Source organism: Lonchura striata, chromosome 4 (genome assembly GCF_050655825.1).
Source record: "Lonchura striata isolate lonStrDom1 chromosome 4, ASM5065582v1, whole genome shotgun sequence".
NCBI classification, from domain to species: Eukaryota; Metazoa; Chordata; class Aves; order Passeriformes; family Estrildidae; genus Lonchura; species Lonchura striata.
Window position 1 is genome coordinate 53,732,267 of NC_140706.1, and position 13,119 is coordinate 53,745,385.

General features: G+C 41.5%; 1 protein-coding gene across 13 annotated transcripts in view; it reads left to right on the forward strand.

Moving 5' to 3' along the window:
- The first annotated feature begins 455 nt into the window (after positions 1–455).
- SNCA (synuclein alpha) overlaps positions 456–13,119 on the forward strand; it is a 99,414-nt gene continuing 86,750 nt past the window's right edge. For 5 of the 13 annotated variants that reach the window (XR_014954881.1, XR_014954880.1, XR_014954882.1 and 2 more), the window contains exons 1-2: positions 2,192–2,289; positions 8,297–8,338. Coding sequence is in view for 8 of the 13 variants with exons in the window: in XM_021550305.4 (XP_021405980.1) it covers positions 2,169–2,289; positions 8,297–8,338 (163 nt within the window). In the remaining 5 variants the exon portion in view is untranslated. Of the gene's footprint in view, positions 920–1,215; positions 1,366–1,795; positions 1,914–2,143; positions 2,290–8,296; positions 8,339–13,119 lie in introns of those variants that run through there. The other 8 variants (XM_021550305.4, XM_021550308.4, XM_085578139.1 and 5 more) reach the window with 8 other exon arrangements.

A 13,119-nucleotide genomic window follows, 5' to 3' on the forward strand; every position in this document is an offset into this window, starting at 1 on the left:
GGCAAGTCTGGCCGTACTTCTCTTCATTTGGGATGAATACTCTTCTGTGTGTGCAATAGAGTTAAAACTCGAATTACACCTGCAAGAGCACCACCACCTCCCGTGCTTAAAATGAACTGGAAGCATGAATGTTGTGAGAACAGTGACATTGAACTGCAGTCATACAAGGTTGAAGATTGGGAAGTAGATGAAAAAGAATTAGAAGCTGGGGGAGATTTTGTAAGGCTTTGGTGAAGTGACTCGGGGCTGTGCCGCAACAACAGCTTCCTTACACTTCTAAGATGAGGCTCTCCAGCCCTTGGAGGGAGTGGTGACTGTGCGGAGTCCCAGGGGGACCAAATCGCCCTACCCACCTTTTTAACCCTTGCTTCTCTCTCCAGAAGGCCAGCAAACAGGTGCTCCCAGTTTATCACGCCTCCCACCGCACCGCCGCGCAGGACGTGACAGGGCGGGCGCAGGGGGCCGGGCCGGGGGCGCATCCTCAACAGGGAGCAAGAGCCGCTGCTCCTCCCCGCCGCGGTTCATCCTCCCGCCCCCCGCCCTCGCCTCTCGCCGCCTGCGGGGCTGCCGCCGGGGTGGTGCCAGCAGAGCGGGCGGGCTCCGAGCCTTGGGATGTGCTGAGCAGGGGCCGCTCCGCGCCTCGCTCGCCCGCAGCCGCGCCGCCCCCGCCTGTCGGAACGGGTCGCTCGCCGGTGGCGGAGGAGCCCGGCGGTGAGTGCGGGCGGGGCGGGGCGCGTCTGCACGGAGCCATAGGTGTGTATCTAATACCAGAGACAGCTGGATAGGTCTGTCCCGTTGCACGTTCCCGTGTGGGCACGGGGGAGGGAGGAGGAGCCGGGCGCCGTGTCCGCCGTGTGCCGACGGCGTGTCCGCGGGAGCCCGAGGGTGCCCATATGGTCGCGCCGCTCTGCTTTCCTCGGTAGGTGCCTCGCCGCGTGCATGTATTTATATGTTTGTGTATGTATAAGCTACATATATGCGCACATACGCCCTGCTTCCTCCCTCCTCCCTCTGCAGGTGCCCATGCTCTTTGATGCACACCCGCGGTCCCCCGGTGCCCCCGCACCTGGTCGCGGCACTGCCCCGGGGCCGGGCCTTGGCACCTTGCCGGTGGAGGAGCCGAGGGTCCCGCGGGCCGGTGCTGCCTCCCCCGGCGCTCTGTGCAAGGCACCCACCCCCCTTCCCCATCCCCAGGGCGGCAGGTACCGTGGGCAGCTTGGCTGGAGCACAAACGCTGCCTTCCTTCGCACGGTCGTCACGAGTTAGTGGAAAGCTGCGACATCCTCAGATGCCTTCCTAGACATGCATTCCTCCTACTCAGCCTCTGGCAAAGAAGAGAAGATAACAGGCAGCACTCATGTCTGTGTGGGTGGAGGAAGAGAAAAGATGACTGATAATGGATTTGTTGGAGGGACGGTGATTCTGGGTTTTAATTACTATTTAAGTGGTTTCGGTGTAGTACTGGATTGTATTGCTGTGATAGGACTCTCTTGGTAGCTTTAGTGCAGTGCTTTTAACATCCTGCGTTCTTGCTTTTGCTTTTTAGTAAAATATTTTCTCAGTTGTGATGCATGCAAGGAACCCATTCAGGAAAACTCAGTTTCCAAAAGGTTGATGTGGACTGTGTGTAAAATGCTGGACTAATGGAAATGCAGCATTTTTAATTTTCTCCAGTCCTGAGTTGTAATGCCATTTTCTTACAAGTGAACATTTGTCATTTATGAGAGGTTTTGATTTATGTGTTTTGGTTTTCAGTTTGGTCTGTTTGTTTTTAAGTTGCTGATGTTTATTTAAGTAGGCTTTTTTCTCTGGATGAGAGGTGGAGTGTCATCAAATCACAAGACTAAATCTTGCATTCAGCACATGAACAGAACTGTCCTTTGGGAGAAATGATGACTTCATAGGCAAGGAAGGTACTTATCTCAATGGAACCATCTTCCAGTCAGAACTCCATTATTGGTAACCTCTCCATAGGATTCTGTGGAAATGGGATATCTGTTTCATATAGCTATACAATTTGGGTGGTATAAATAATGTAATTTAAAAGTAATTGTGATCCCATTTGGTTAGAATATTTTTCCCCTTTCTGGGATAAAAAACCTTACTGAAAGTGTGTACTTTTTTTCTTTTTTTTTTTCTCTAGAGCTGTTTGAAGAAAGTCTTCAGCCATGGATGTGTTCATGAAAGGGCTTTCCAAGGCAAAGGAGGGAGTCGTAGCAGCAGCAGAAAAAACCAAGCAGGGTGTGGCAGAGGCAGCAGGAAAGACGAAAGAGGGAGTCCTGTATGTGGGTAGGTGGGCAGCAGAGAGCACGCTGCTGATTGGTGCACCCCAACATTCACAACTGGATCCTCATCAGACCCCTTCTTCTGCAAAAAAATATTTAATTGCTCATAGGAGACCATTGCAAAAGAAACAAGAGGAAATTTGTGCCTTCTTGAGCTCTGGTTCTTTGAAGCCAAGTGCCTTACAGTACAGGTCATTGAGTGGTATTACATGCAAGTCTGCCAGATCAAGGCTGAAGGGGTGGTTGGTACAGCAAAAATAAATATGAAAAAAATGTAAAAGCTGGAGGTGAAGGTAGCTCTGTAATGTTCTACAGAGCATGTGGGACTTGAACAGGATTTCAGGAGGAGACACTTGAGAGGTTAGCTCAGGACTTGTGTGGTAGACATGCCAACTGCTTGGTATGTTGACAGTAACATTTTGTATGGCAAAGTGCTATCTTTTGAAATTAATTTCATGTTGTGTAATTGCTATTGCAAATTCATGGCAAAAATTTTCCATGACTTCTCAAGGAAGTGCCTCTACAGTTAATGAGGTAGCGCAGGTAGACCCCAAAGTAGCAAAGCAGTTGTTAGTGTCTTATTCTAGGCCAAACTAGTATTCCATAGAGCCTGGGATAAAATTATTTTCAAACCCTTGAGTGGTACTTTCATTCAGGGTAGTCATCTTCATTTAGCAAGCACTGAGCTTTAGAAGAGTGTCTTGCAAATGCTGTCATGAAAAATGAACAGAAAAACAATCTGTCAAGACTATATATGAGTAAGTGGTTATTTATAAAAAAAAATTATGGCTCTGTTTCTCTTATTCATCAAATAAAGCTAGTCTATAAAAGAATGGAGGGGGAAAAGATAGCCTTTTCTGTAGGTCATTTCTGTTGATTTTGTAGCAGGTCAGTTCTGTTATGGGAGATGTGCTCACATAACAGAGAGAAGTTAAAACAGAGCTGAAAACCAGAGTCATTTCTTTTCAATGGGAGTACTGAGGTCTCTGGTATTCCAGTGCCTTTTTTGGATTCCCTCTTGCAGGCTAGTGCCAGTCTGTAAGAAATTATTTCTGCTCCAGATAGTGTGGACTACTCATTTGGAATATACTTCCCTCCTTTTAAAGCCATAGCAAAGCTCAGTGCTCTTGCCAACAGGGATGGCAATAATTTTGAACACTAATTGCAGGATGAATCTCTTTTAAAATAAGTATCTGCTCATTTTCAAGACAGCAAAATAGATGTTCTTCCACTGTATATTGTGCTTGATGTTGGAATTATTTTCCAGAGGTAGAACTTCTATTTTGTTTTCTTGTAGTCCTGGCTATGCTTCTGGGGTCATTGATTTTTTTTTTTTTTTCATATTAGAAACCTGCATTGTGTGCTAAATTAATCTTTGTTTCTGACCTGTTCTCCAGACCATAATAACATTTGAATCTAGTTCTGTTCCCGAAGGCAACAGACTTGCTGTTGTCTTCAGAGACACTTTTGCTGAGGTTGAACGTTGGAGAGCAGGCTTGCTATTTTTTGCAAGAATTTCAAGCAATTGCTGGTGACCACAGAGCCCTGAGCTATGATAGGGACTTGTGCATGTAACTGTAGTAATGGTTGGAGGATCCTTCTCCCAACAGGTGTCTCCTTTCCAGGAGGCAAGAGCTATGTGCACAGTTTGTTGTACAGGCAAAAGAGCCTTTGGTTGGAAGCTGCCTCTAGAAGCTCTGGCAGCTTGTGTCCAGTTGTGTGCTCACCCATACAGGCATGACATTTCAACAAGTTCAAATAGGGAAAGGAGGATGTTTCTCTGTCTACTTCCCAAGCACTCAGCAGAGTTGTCTCTTCCCCTGTGCAGCATTAGCAAAGGCCAGTGTGATAATCTTTTGTTCCACAGGTTGATAATGATTGCAGTGCAAAAGGTGGTGAAGGCCCTTTATGAGCAGAGGAGAGAAGCAGCACAATTCATTAGAGTTCATTAATACTTCTCACTCCCTTGTTCTATAGTTGGGTTTTCAGATTTGAGATTCACAGCCAGATTATGCTGTGAAAGCTGCCTGACATCTTGCAAAAAAGAACCTAACCACACTGGGCTGAGTGGGACCTGTTAATCATTTTCAGTTTCATAACATTCAGCCTCCAATTGCTGGTGGAGAATTAAGAAGATGCAGAGTCTTTGGTCCAGATCGCCTAGGTGATATGGCTTCCCATTGAAATCAGTGCAATTGAAGTAAATGTGGAAAACATCTGGACCTTTATATCCAAGCTGCTCTTAACTATTATGTGTAAGACTATAGCCTAATGCTACCCGGTAAGAGTTCTCTTTAAAACAGCTGCTGTTTGGGATGAAATGTGGTCATTCTAATTCTTTTATTCATGTTTTGTTTTTAGCATTTTTTTGGCATAAGGATAATTTCTCTTGGCAAGGGGAGAAACTTAGAGCTATGTAGGAGAGTACTGTATTGGAGGATTAATTGAAGTTTTTTTTCCCTGTCCATGCTGGAATCTCTACTTTGTTCCCTCAGTCCACTTTACTTTTAAATACCCAAGATCCTCTCAATACAGTCTACAAAGTGTTTTTATGCTTTCAAGTATGGGGGTTTTTTCTCCTTAACTTTCTCTGCCAATTGGCTTCAGCACTGGCTGACTGAAATTAGTGGCTCTGTCTTAACTCATTCAAACACAGCATCAGGGTCTTTCTTGATATCAAAGAATGGCCTGTTCATTGTTTAGGAAGAAGGACTGAGGCTCAGCAGTCCTGTCTGTGCTGTAAATTTAAAACTGCATCTTTCTGTATCCTTCAAGAGCTTTTAGTGTGAAGCAGAGAGGAAGTGAGTGACAGTACTTAATCTCCACTTGCTTTGAAACCAGGAACTGAGTAAGAAGGATGTTCTCACACACTCTTGGTGATGCAGTGTTCATGTTGTCTGCTGAGCTTCATGTGTGCTTCCAGGGAGCTCAGGTTTTTGCTCAGTTGACTCTTGAGTGCATGCTCACTGCTCAGGAATGGAAGTTTCCAGTCTGTTTTTGGTGTGTCATAAATTCACAGAACAAAGGAATAGTTTATTAGCAGCAGGGTGGCTGACAGTTGTTTACTATTCCATGTGCTGGCATGTGGCCTTCGAGTAGAGCAGAGCAGTCATGACCTATTTGGCAAAGCCATCCAAATTCCTCCATTCCTTTTTCATAATATTTATTTTTATTTGGTGGTAGAAAAGCCAGCAGAGTAGTTGAGGGACTCAGGGTTGGTCTGGTAGAATAATGGGCTTCAGGACTTCAAAGCAAGTGCCTTCCTTAAACATTGATTGCCCCTTCCCCTAGTTTGGGCTTATGTCTCCCAGTCTGTAACTAGCTCTGACTAAGAAATGTCAGGAGTCTGTTGGTCTCTCAAATAGTCCAGAAATGAATGTGTTTGCAAACTCCTGGTACACTTCTGCATTCTGGCACAGTGACAACCATGATAATAAATAATGAAGAGACTCTCTGGTATTTTTTTGTAATTAAAAAAAAAAAAAAATGGAAAATACTGTTTAGTGTTCTCCCTCCCCTCACACAGATATCTACTACAGCTAGGAAAAGTAGCATTACCACATACTACTATTGCTTCTTGGTTTAGGTTAGAGTCATGTGCCTTGGCCTTTATATTATCCCTGCTCGGATTCCTCTGTTCCCCTTATGCAGGGTACAGTGAGCAGGATTATTGGTATTTTGGGAATGCCAGGATGAAAGACAGCTAATTTATCCTGGAACCAGTGTGGACAACCAGCTTCCCTTCATGGCTAGCCAGAAGTCATCCTACTGAATTCAACTGTTGTTATTTATAGGCCTGTTCTGGCAGATCCAAAATGTGCTCTGAGATGCTGTTGTAGCTGCCATGGCAGGAACAGCTGCTTGCATGCAAGTGTGCAGCAGTGGGGCAAGTACTCTTGAGCTCTAACATATGCTGTAGGGTCTGGAACACCAACCAGCTGGTTGTTTGCCAATTAATGGATCTGGCTATACATACCCCTGTTCCATATGGGTCTGTGAGCTGAGCTTTTTTTAAAGGCTAATCTGTCTTCCACAAAAGAGACCAGCACTTCTGTGTGAATTATGGTTGTAGCAGTGTGCTCTGGGTGAGTAAAGCAAGAATCTACTTGGATTAGGTCCCTCTGGAGATGTGTACATTGCTTGGGTCCTCAGGGAGTTCTGCCATACCATCCATCCTTTTTTGGCCTTAGGGAACTGGGCACTTGCTAATTCACAGGTTGTCATGTCTTTAATGGCTTGGCTTGCAAACAGTCTGTTCAACAACATGAATGAGATATTGGCCAGGTCTAACAATGCCTTTAAAAGCATTTGCTTAATATTAAGTATTCCAGTAGACACACTGTAAGCCTGCAGTGGTATCTAGTTACTAGAAGTTAGTAGAACCATCATCTGCTTGAATTCCAGGATGTGCTTTTCTTCTTCATGTCTCATGGTGCTATGAAATTGAGAACCAAAACAAGTCCTTAGGTGTGAACACTTTGCATATAATGGAACTTTTGGTTGTTCACTGGTAAATATTTTTCAGTGAGAGAAAGCAAACTTTTTTTAAAGAGAAAATTGGAATAAAAGGGGAAAAAGACTTTTCAGCTGTTTAACCTCATCATTAGCTAAAGGAACATTTCATTGTACATGATGCAGTATTTCTTCTCTATTTGTCATGGATTATTATTCTACTCTTACTCATCAGTAAGAGAGCCTTTTCAATAATGTAATCAATCTAATAGTGCCAGAACTACATGGCTAAAGTTCCATAAATCTGCACTAGTAGCAAGTGGGACATATTGATGAATGAATTTATATTGTACTTTTGTGTTTAATTGTATTTATTGCAAAGAATTTTGGAAAAAAAATTGCTTTTTTTTTCTAATTTTCTGTTCATGCATTCTCTTATGTTAGAAGTGTAAAGTTAGAAATATAAATTATGCTATCTCAAATACTGAATGACAGCAAAAAAATTGCATTACAAATAAGGTCATTTTAGTGTTGGTAAGAAAAATAAAATGTCATCCTATCTCTGGCAGACTAGGTAAGATGATTAACTAGGAGCAATAAACTCTGTTAATTGCACATTGTTAAGCATCATAGTCCACAGATGGATACTAATCCCTGAAATGCAGCCAAATTATGGAACCTGACAAGGGCAAGTAGAGGGCTGGTAAGGAAAAAGACACCCAGTTATGTTTTAAACAGCAGTATGTGCTTATTAGTTTCTCTTCCCCTTAAAGACACAGGAGATGTTTTCCTTTGCTGCAGCATGGTGAAAAGTCACAGTCTTTTTCCATGGGTGTTGCAGAAATCAGTTTGGTCTTCAGCATGGCAGAATTACATTGTGTACACAGGTCTTGTGTTATGACTTGGTCTCGCACGACTTCCAGAGTGCTTCCTGCAAATCATATGTGAGTTGTGACAGTGAGGACAGTGGATGCAGCAGACCTGGGGGACATTTTCATGTTGAAATCCTATCTACTGCTTAAAGCTGTTCTTTTGGATTAGTTGATATCTAAATCTGGCTAGCATTTCCTTCTCTTTGTGAATTTCACCTCTTGGCCTTTCTGTAGTTCGGTAGAGATTGTCAAGCCCTGCAAACTGAGACCTGGCAAAGACGAAATTTTAAGGGTCTTCTCGAAACTGTGGCTCAGACCTTCTACAAATGCATGCATGATCCTCTTTGGGATGTTAACATGGTTTCTGTGCAGAGTCATCTGTGTGAGTTTGCCAAGTGGGAGGCCTAACACAGCTATTCAGAAAATGGCAAGGAAGTCAGTACGTACTGCACAAGTGTTTTCAATATTGCTCACCTTTCCACAGCCAGTACCCATCCATACAGTTGTTCTTTACTGATGGTTTTGCCTCTTCCCTTAGGCTCAATTTCTTTTTAATTTTTTAATAACCTTGGGAAATATTGTGTGCAGAAGTATGCAGTCCACATGTTAATCCCTCTTTAGCATCTATCTAGTCTTTACCAGTCCTTAAGAATATGCATTTTCGACCTAATATTTTTCTTTGTTTAGGTTCCAGGACCAAGGAAGGAGTTGTTCATGGTGTTACAACAGGTAAGATGAATTATCTCTTGAGTTCAGCTTCTTTGTTTGCTTCATGAGATTAACCAGACATTTAGCTGTTAAAAAATGAGGTTTTTCGAGAACTATAATTTATGAAAGACAGAAAAGCATAGGAAAATTGAGAGATCTGGTTGGATGGAAAGACTGAATAGAAATGGCTTACAGGAAAGAAACAAATTTCAGAAGTTTTATTTGAATTTGTCACAGTTATGAGTGTTTTGAATTTTTTTAAAACTGACTAATCTCTCAGTAGCAAGAGTACTTTCAAATTTGGAATTTAATGCTAGGCATGTATCTTCACAATAGCATTTGTACACCAAAAAGGAGTAAATTTGCATTTTAAATTGATTTGCAGGGATCATTTCAGGTATTAACTAAAACCAGTAACCAATAATTTGTTTTAGGGGGCAAAATTAATGGAAGTCTTTGATGTCTACAGCATGCAGAAAAGCCTTTGTTGACCATAGGGCATTGAATAAAATGTACAATTTTCTGCTGTAGAATGTGGGAGATCCGGAGATGGGAGGAGAATGCATGGTCAATAGATTTTTCCCCGAACAAATTCAAAAACAAGTAAGATAGTAGAAAAGGATTTTTTTCCTCGGTGTATAGCCAGTCTCTCATTCAGCTGACATGTCAATGTATCATTGTGCTCACATTAACCAAGGCAAAAGAGAAACACTGGTAGGTAAACAAATGTCAGTACTTAATGCATAAATCACATAAATGGTTGAAAAGTCAGTCAAGAGTATTTATAGTAATAAAAGAGAATATCCAGATTAGTCCTTCAGAGTTTAGGCTGAGCATGTGTGCTGCTGTTATGAGATTTGAAATCTCAGCTCATTAGACCTCAATTAAGAGAAATATTCAGAGGGATCATTGCTATGACCAGTAGAGGATTGAAGCAGAATGAGATTTGGGACACCTATATCCAATATCATGGATGTGGGAGCAGCAACTGACAGCACTAGGAAGCAAGGTAATAGAAGTGATGTTCACCAAGCTGGGATGCGGTGGAATCTACGTCAAGGGCATTTACACATGTATGAAACATGCTGAAGCACTGGGATTCTAGTGGGCTACCTCAGTGGGGGTCTTCTCTTCCTCATCCTGAAAGAAACTACTGATCTCAAATGCTGTGCCTCTTTATGTGATCACAATATATTTAATTAGGCAGGAAATTTTCAGTGGGTGAATAGAATTTTTAATAGATTTTAAAATACCTTAAATTTTCTTCTGGAAGGTACAAAACATACGGTAAAGCCAAACATAAGGGGGACACACCTGTTATGTGCTGTGCCTGTGAATAGAAAATTTGGCAAAGTTACTGCTGATTTTAAGCAAAACAATAGCTGCTCCTCACACACTCTACGAAACAGGTGACATGAAATGAAACACCCAAAACTTGGGAATAACGGGTTCTGTGCTGCAGTTTGTGATTTTCTGGTCTTTCAAGCTGTTTGAGATGAGTTTGGCTGTTGCATGAAAATGGAAAATGAGCAGGGAGTGAACAGGTTGAACTGTGGCAGTGGGAAGAGATGACTTCAGGCAAAATCTAGAGGTCACAGCTTCCAAAATGAAACATGGACTTGCTAGTGTAAGAACAGAGCAAGTTCTTGGACACATTTTAAGAACAAAAAAAATAATAGCAAGCCTATAAATAGTTCTTTTGGCAAGAAGAGAAGGTAGATAAAAACAGATTTGGGTTTACTGTAGTGATTCTGTGAGGTGTAACATGAAGACAGAGATGCTATGAGGTTGATGTAGAAATCAAATCCATTTAAATCAATGCTGTTAAAGTTGATGTGACAAAAAAGCCTTTTGAGTTGCTTGTAAAGACCTACTTTTCTCTTTTCATATGACTGAGAGTTCACAAGTTGTGCTGGTCTTATGATATTAATTCTCCAGTGCATCATGTAAAACCTGAGGTGAAATAAACACTTTGTTATGTAAATAAAAATGGTTTGAGAGGTTGGAGACAGTCAGGTACAAATTAGAGTCACAGATCAAAATGAATGCTCAGTCAGTCTTTTCTTTATGTCTGACTTCCAAAATCTTGATAATTTTTCTATCTTTGAATAAGCTGTGATTTAACCACCTATGCTGGTGAAATGCCACACCTTAAAGGGCTGAAAAACATAATTGCATTATTCAGTCAGTTAATTTCCAAACCCAGAATTACTAGACTGAGGCGTTTTGTGCTTTAAATGTGACCTGATTGTACCAGGTTTAGTGACATGAAGATACTGTGAAATGAGGATTCCAGGCTGTGATTCACTGGAATATGATAAGTCTGTTATTTTCAGGTCACCCTTTCTCTGAATTTCTGATAAAAGCAGCTTGCTTATTGGGTTTATGGGGTGTATGCTCATGTTTAGAATTGTCTTCCTAATTGCATTGTATCTTGGCCTTTGACTGTAAATGCACAATTCTCCCCTCTTTTTTATCTCCCAGAAATGAACAGTATCAAAGATGAATATATTCAGATATTCTAAATAAAGCCCTATTTGTAAATAAGTCAGGTAAAAAAAGCTATTAGTCCATCAATCATGTGAGTGAAGACACAATACTGATAGTAGTAAACCATAGTCAACTGTTTTGCTTAGTTCTTTACTTATTTGGGTTCAGTCTTGTTTTTTTTAAGGTTCTTAGTAACTGGTATTCCTGCTCATTAATGCTATCAGGTATCTTACAGAAAATTACATAAGTTAAAGAACCGCCATATTTATGGCATCTTTGTAAATGAATTCTTCAAGCACTTAGGACAAACATGCTATTTGAAATACTTACTCAAAAGTATATTTGGTACAAGAAGAGTAAGTTCTTTAATTCAGGGAAATTCTATGGTTTGAATCTACTTTTATTGTTCAAGGTTGAAAGTAACTAGTTATGACTTAGAATTGCTCCAGAGGTTTTACACTGATACTGTGTGCTACCCCGTTGTCTGTAATAAGTAGTGCAAAGGCAACTTCAGTGCTAGTACTTTTTGCACAGTACTATAGTCAGTATTAGGAATTAAACTTATCCTTGGTGTGGTCATTGTACACTGTCCCACAGTCATTTAATGGCATGAACAGTCTCTGCAGAGATAAAAGAAGTAATCAGGCCATTGCACAGAAAAGCTCTGCAGAAGCTGATCTACTCTGGTTCGCAACGCTGTGATGCAAAGTAAATGTCAATTTTACTAAGACTTAATGGCTGAAGATCATTAAGCTTTAAGATAAATTTAATAAGTTGGAATCAACCCCCTGTATTGTGGACTGATTTGTGCACACTTAATGCTTTCCCCATTACTACTTAGTGTAAGCAATAAAATACATGAGACTTGGAACTTTGGTTTTTCTTATGTTGTGGTCACCAGGCTGGAGCTCATTATCAGAGTCACTCTGGTAATGATGTTGATGTTCAGTTATTTCTTAGAGACAAGAAAGAAGATTCTCTCCTTACTATGGTTGCTTTTGCCAATCTGTGCGATCTGTGCTATTTATATAGTTTGCTGAATTCATCTTCATGGCTCTGGTTTCTGAAGCAGTGTGTGAGAGATCTTCCATGGTAACTCCTGTGTCAGTTTTCTTATGCTGTGTCTGTGTGCTGCTTTTGGTGGGGATGGAGGTAATTTTCTTCATAGTACCTGGTATGGGGCTGTTTGGGATTTGTGCTGGAACTAGTGTTGGTAACTCAGGGATGTTGCAGTTATTGCGGGGCAGGGCTTACATTTCCTGCTCCTTACCTCACCCCACCAGTGAGAAGGCTGAGGGTTCACAAGGAACTGGGGGAAGAAACGGCCAGGACAGCTGACCCCAGTTGACCAGAAGGATATTCCACACCATATGGCATCATACTTAGGGGTAAAACTATGGGGAAGGCTGGTGAGGGTCATCTTCTTGGGGTCTGGCTGTGCATCAATTGGTTGGCAATGAGCAATTGTTTGGATTTGCATCACCTGTGGGATTTATAGCTTTCTATAGCTCTGTTTTCCTTTTTAAAATATTTTTTAATAATTTTTTAATATTTTTATATTTTTTTTATAATTTTTTATTACTATTAGTATTTTATTTCAATTGAACCATACTTAGCCCATGAATTTTCTTACTTTTATCTTTCCAATTATCTCCTTCCCCATTCTGCCGGGGGAAGAAGGGACAAGCAACTGTGTGGTGCTTAGTTGCCAGCTGGGGTTAAACCATGGCTGTCTGAAATAGAAGCAGTCTTAAGTATACTGGTTTTGTTACTACTTTTGTCAGTACCTTATTGTTGTGCCTGAAACAGTGTTAGTGGCCTGATTCTTTCCTTTTCCATTTGAGTTTGTATGTACTAGACCTTTGCTAGCATAATGTGTTTCTGAGAGGAGGGAATGAACTTGAGATAGTGCCTTCCCAAAATCCTGTAGCAGTGGGTATAGCAGCCCCTGGATAGTTGCTTTTGGTAGGTGGTTGTACTTGCCATGACAACATAGTGTAAGAAATATGGGTTTAATAATGGCATTGAGAATTGGCATTTTTTGTACTGCATCATCCACAGTGCACTCAGTTCCACTCTGTTTCTTGGTGTAGGTGCTTTAAGAGCTTGCATTGAGTTGTGTCTGTGACAATCAACACAGTACAACCATGCTTTATCATTTTATCAGAAAGGATGAGTCTGCTCAAGGCCGACTGAGCCCTTGTCAGCATCAAGCCTACTGAATTTGTCCTTTACATGTGTGGATAACAGTCTGATCAGAGAGAAAGGTAAATAAGCTTTCCCATGAATTGGTCTGGGAACATTCAGGGGGC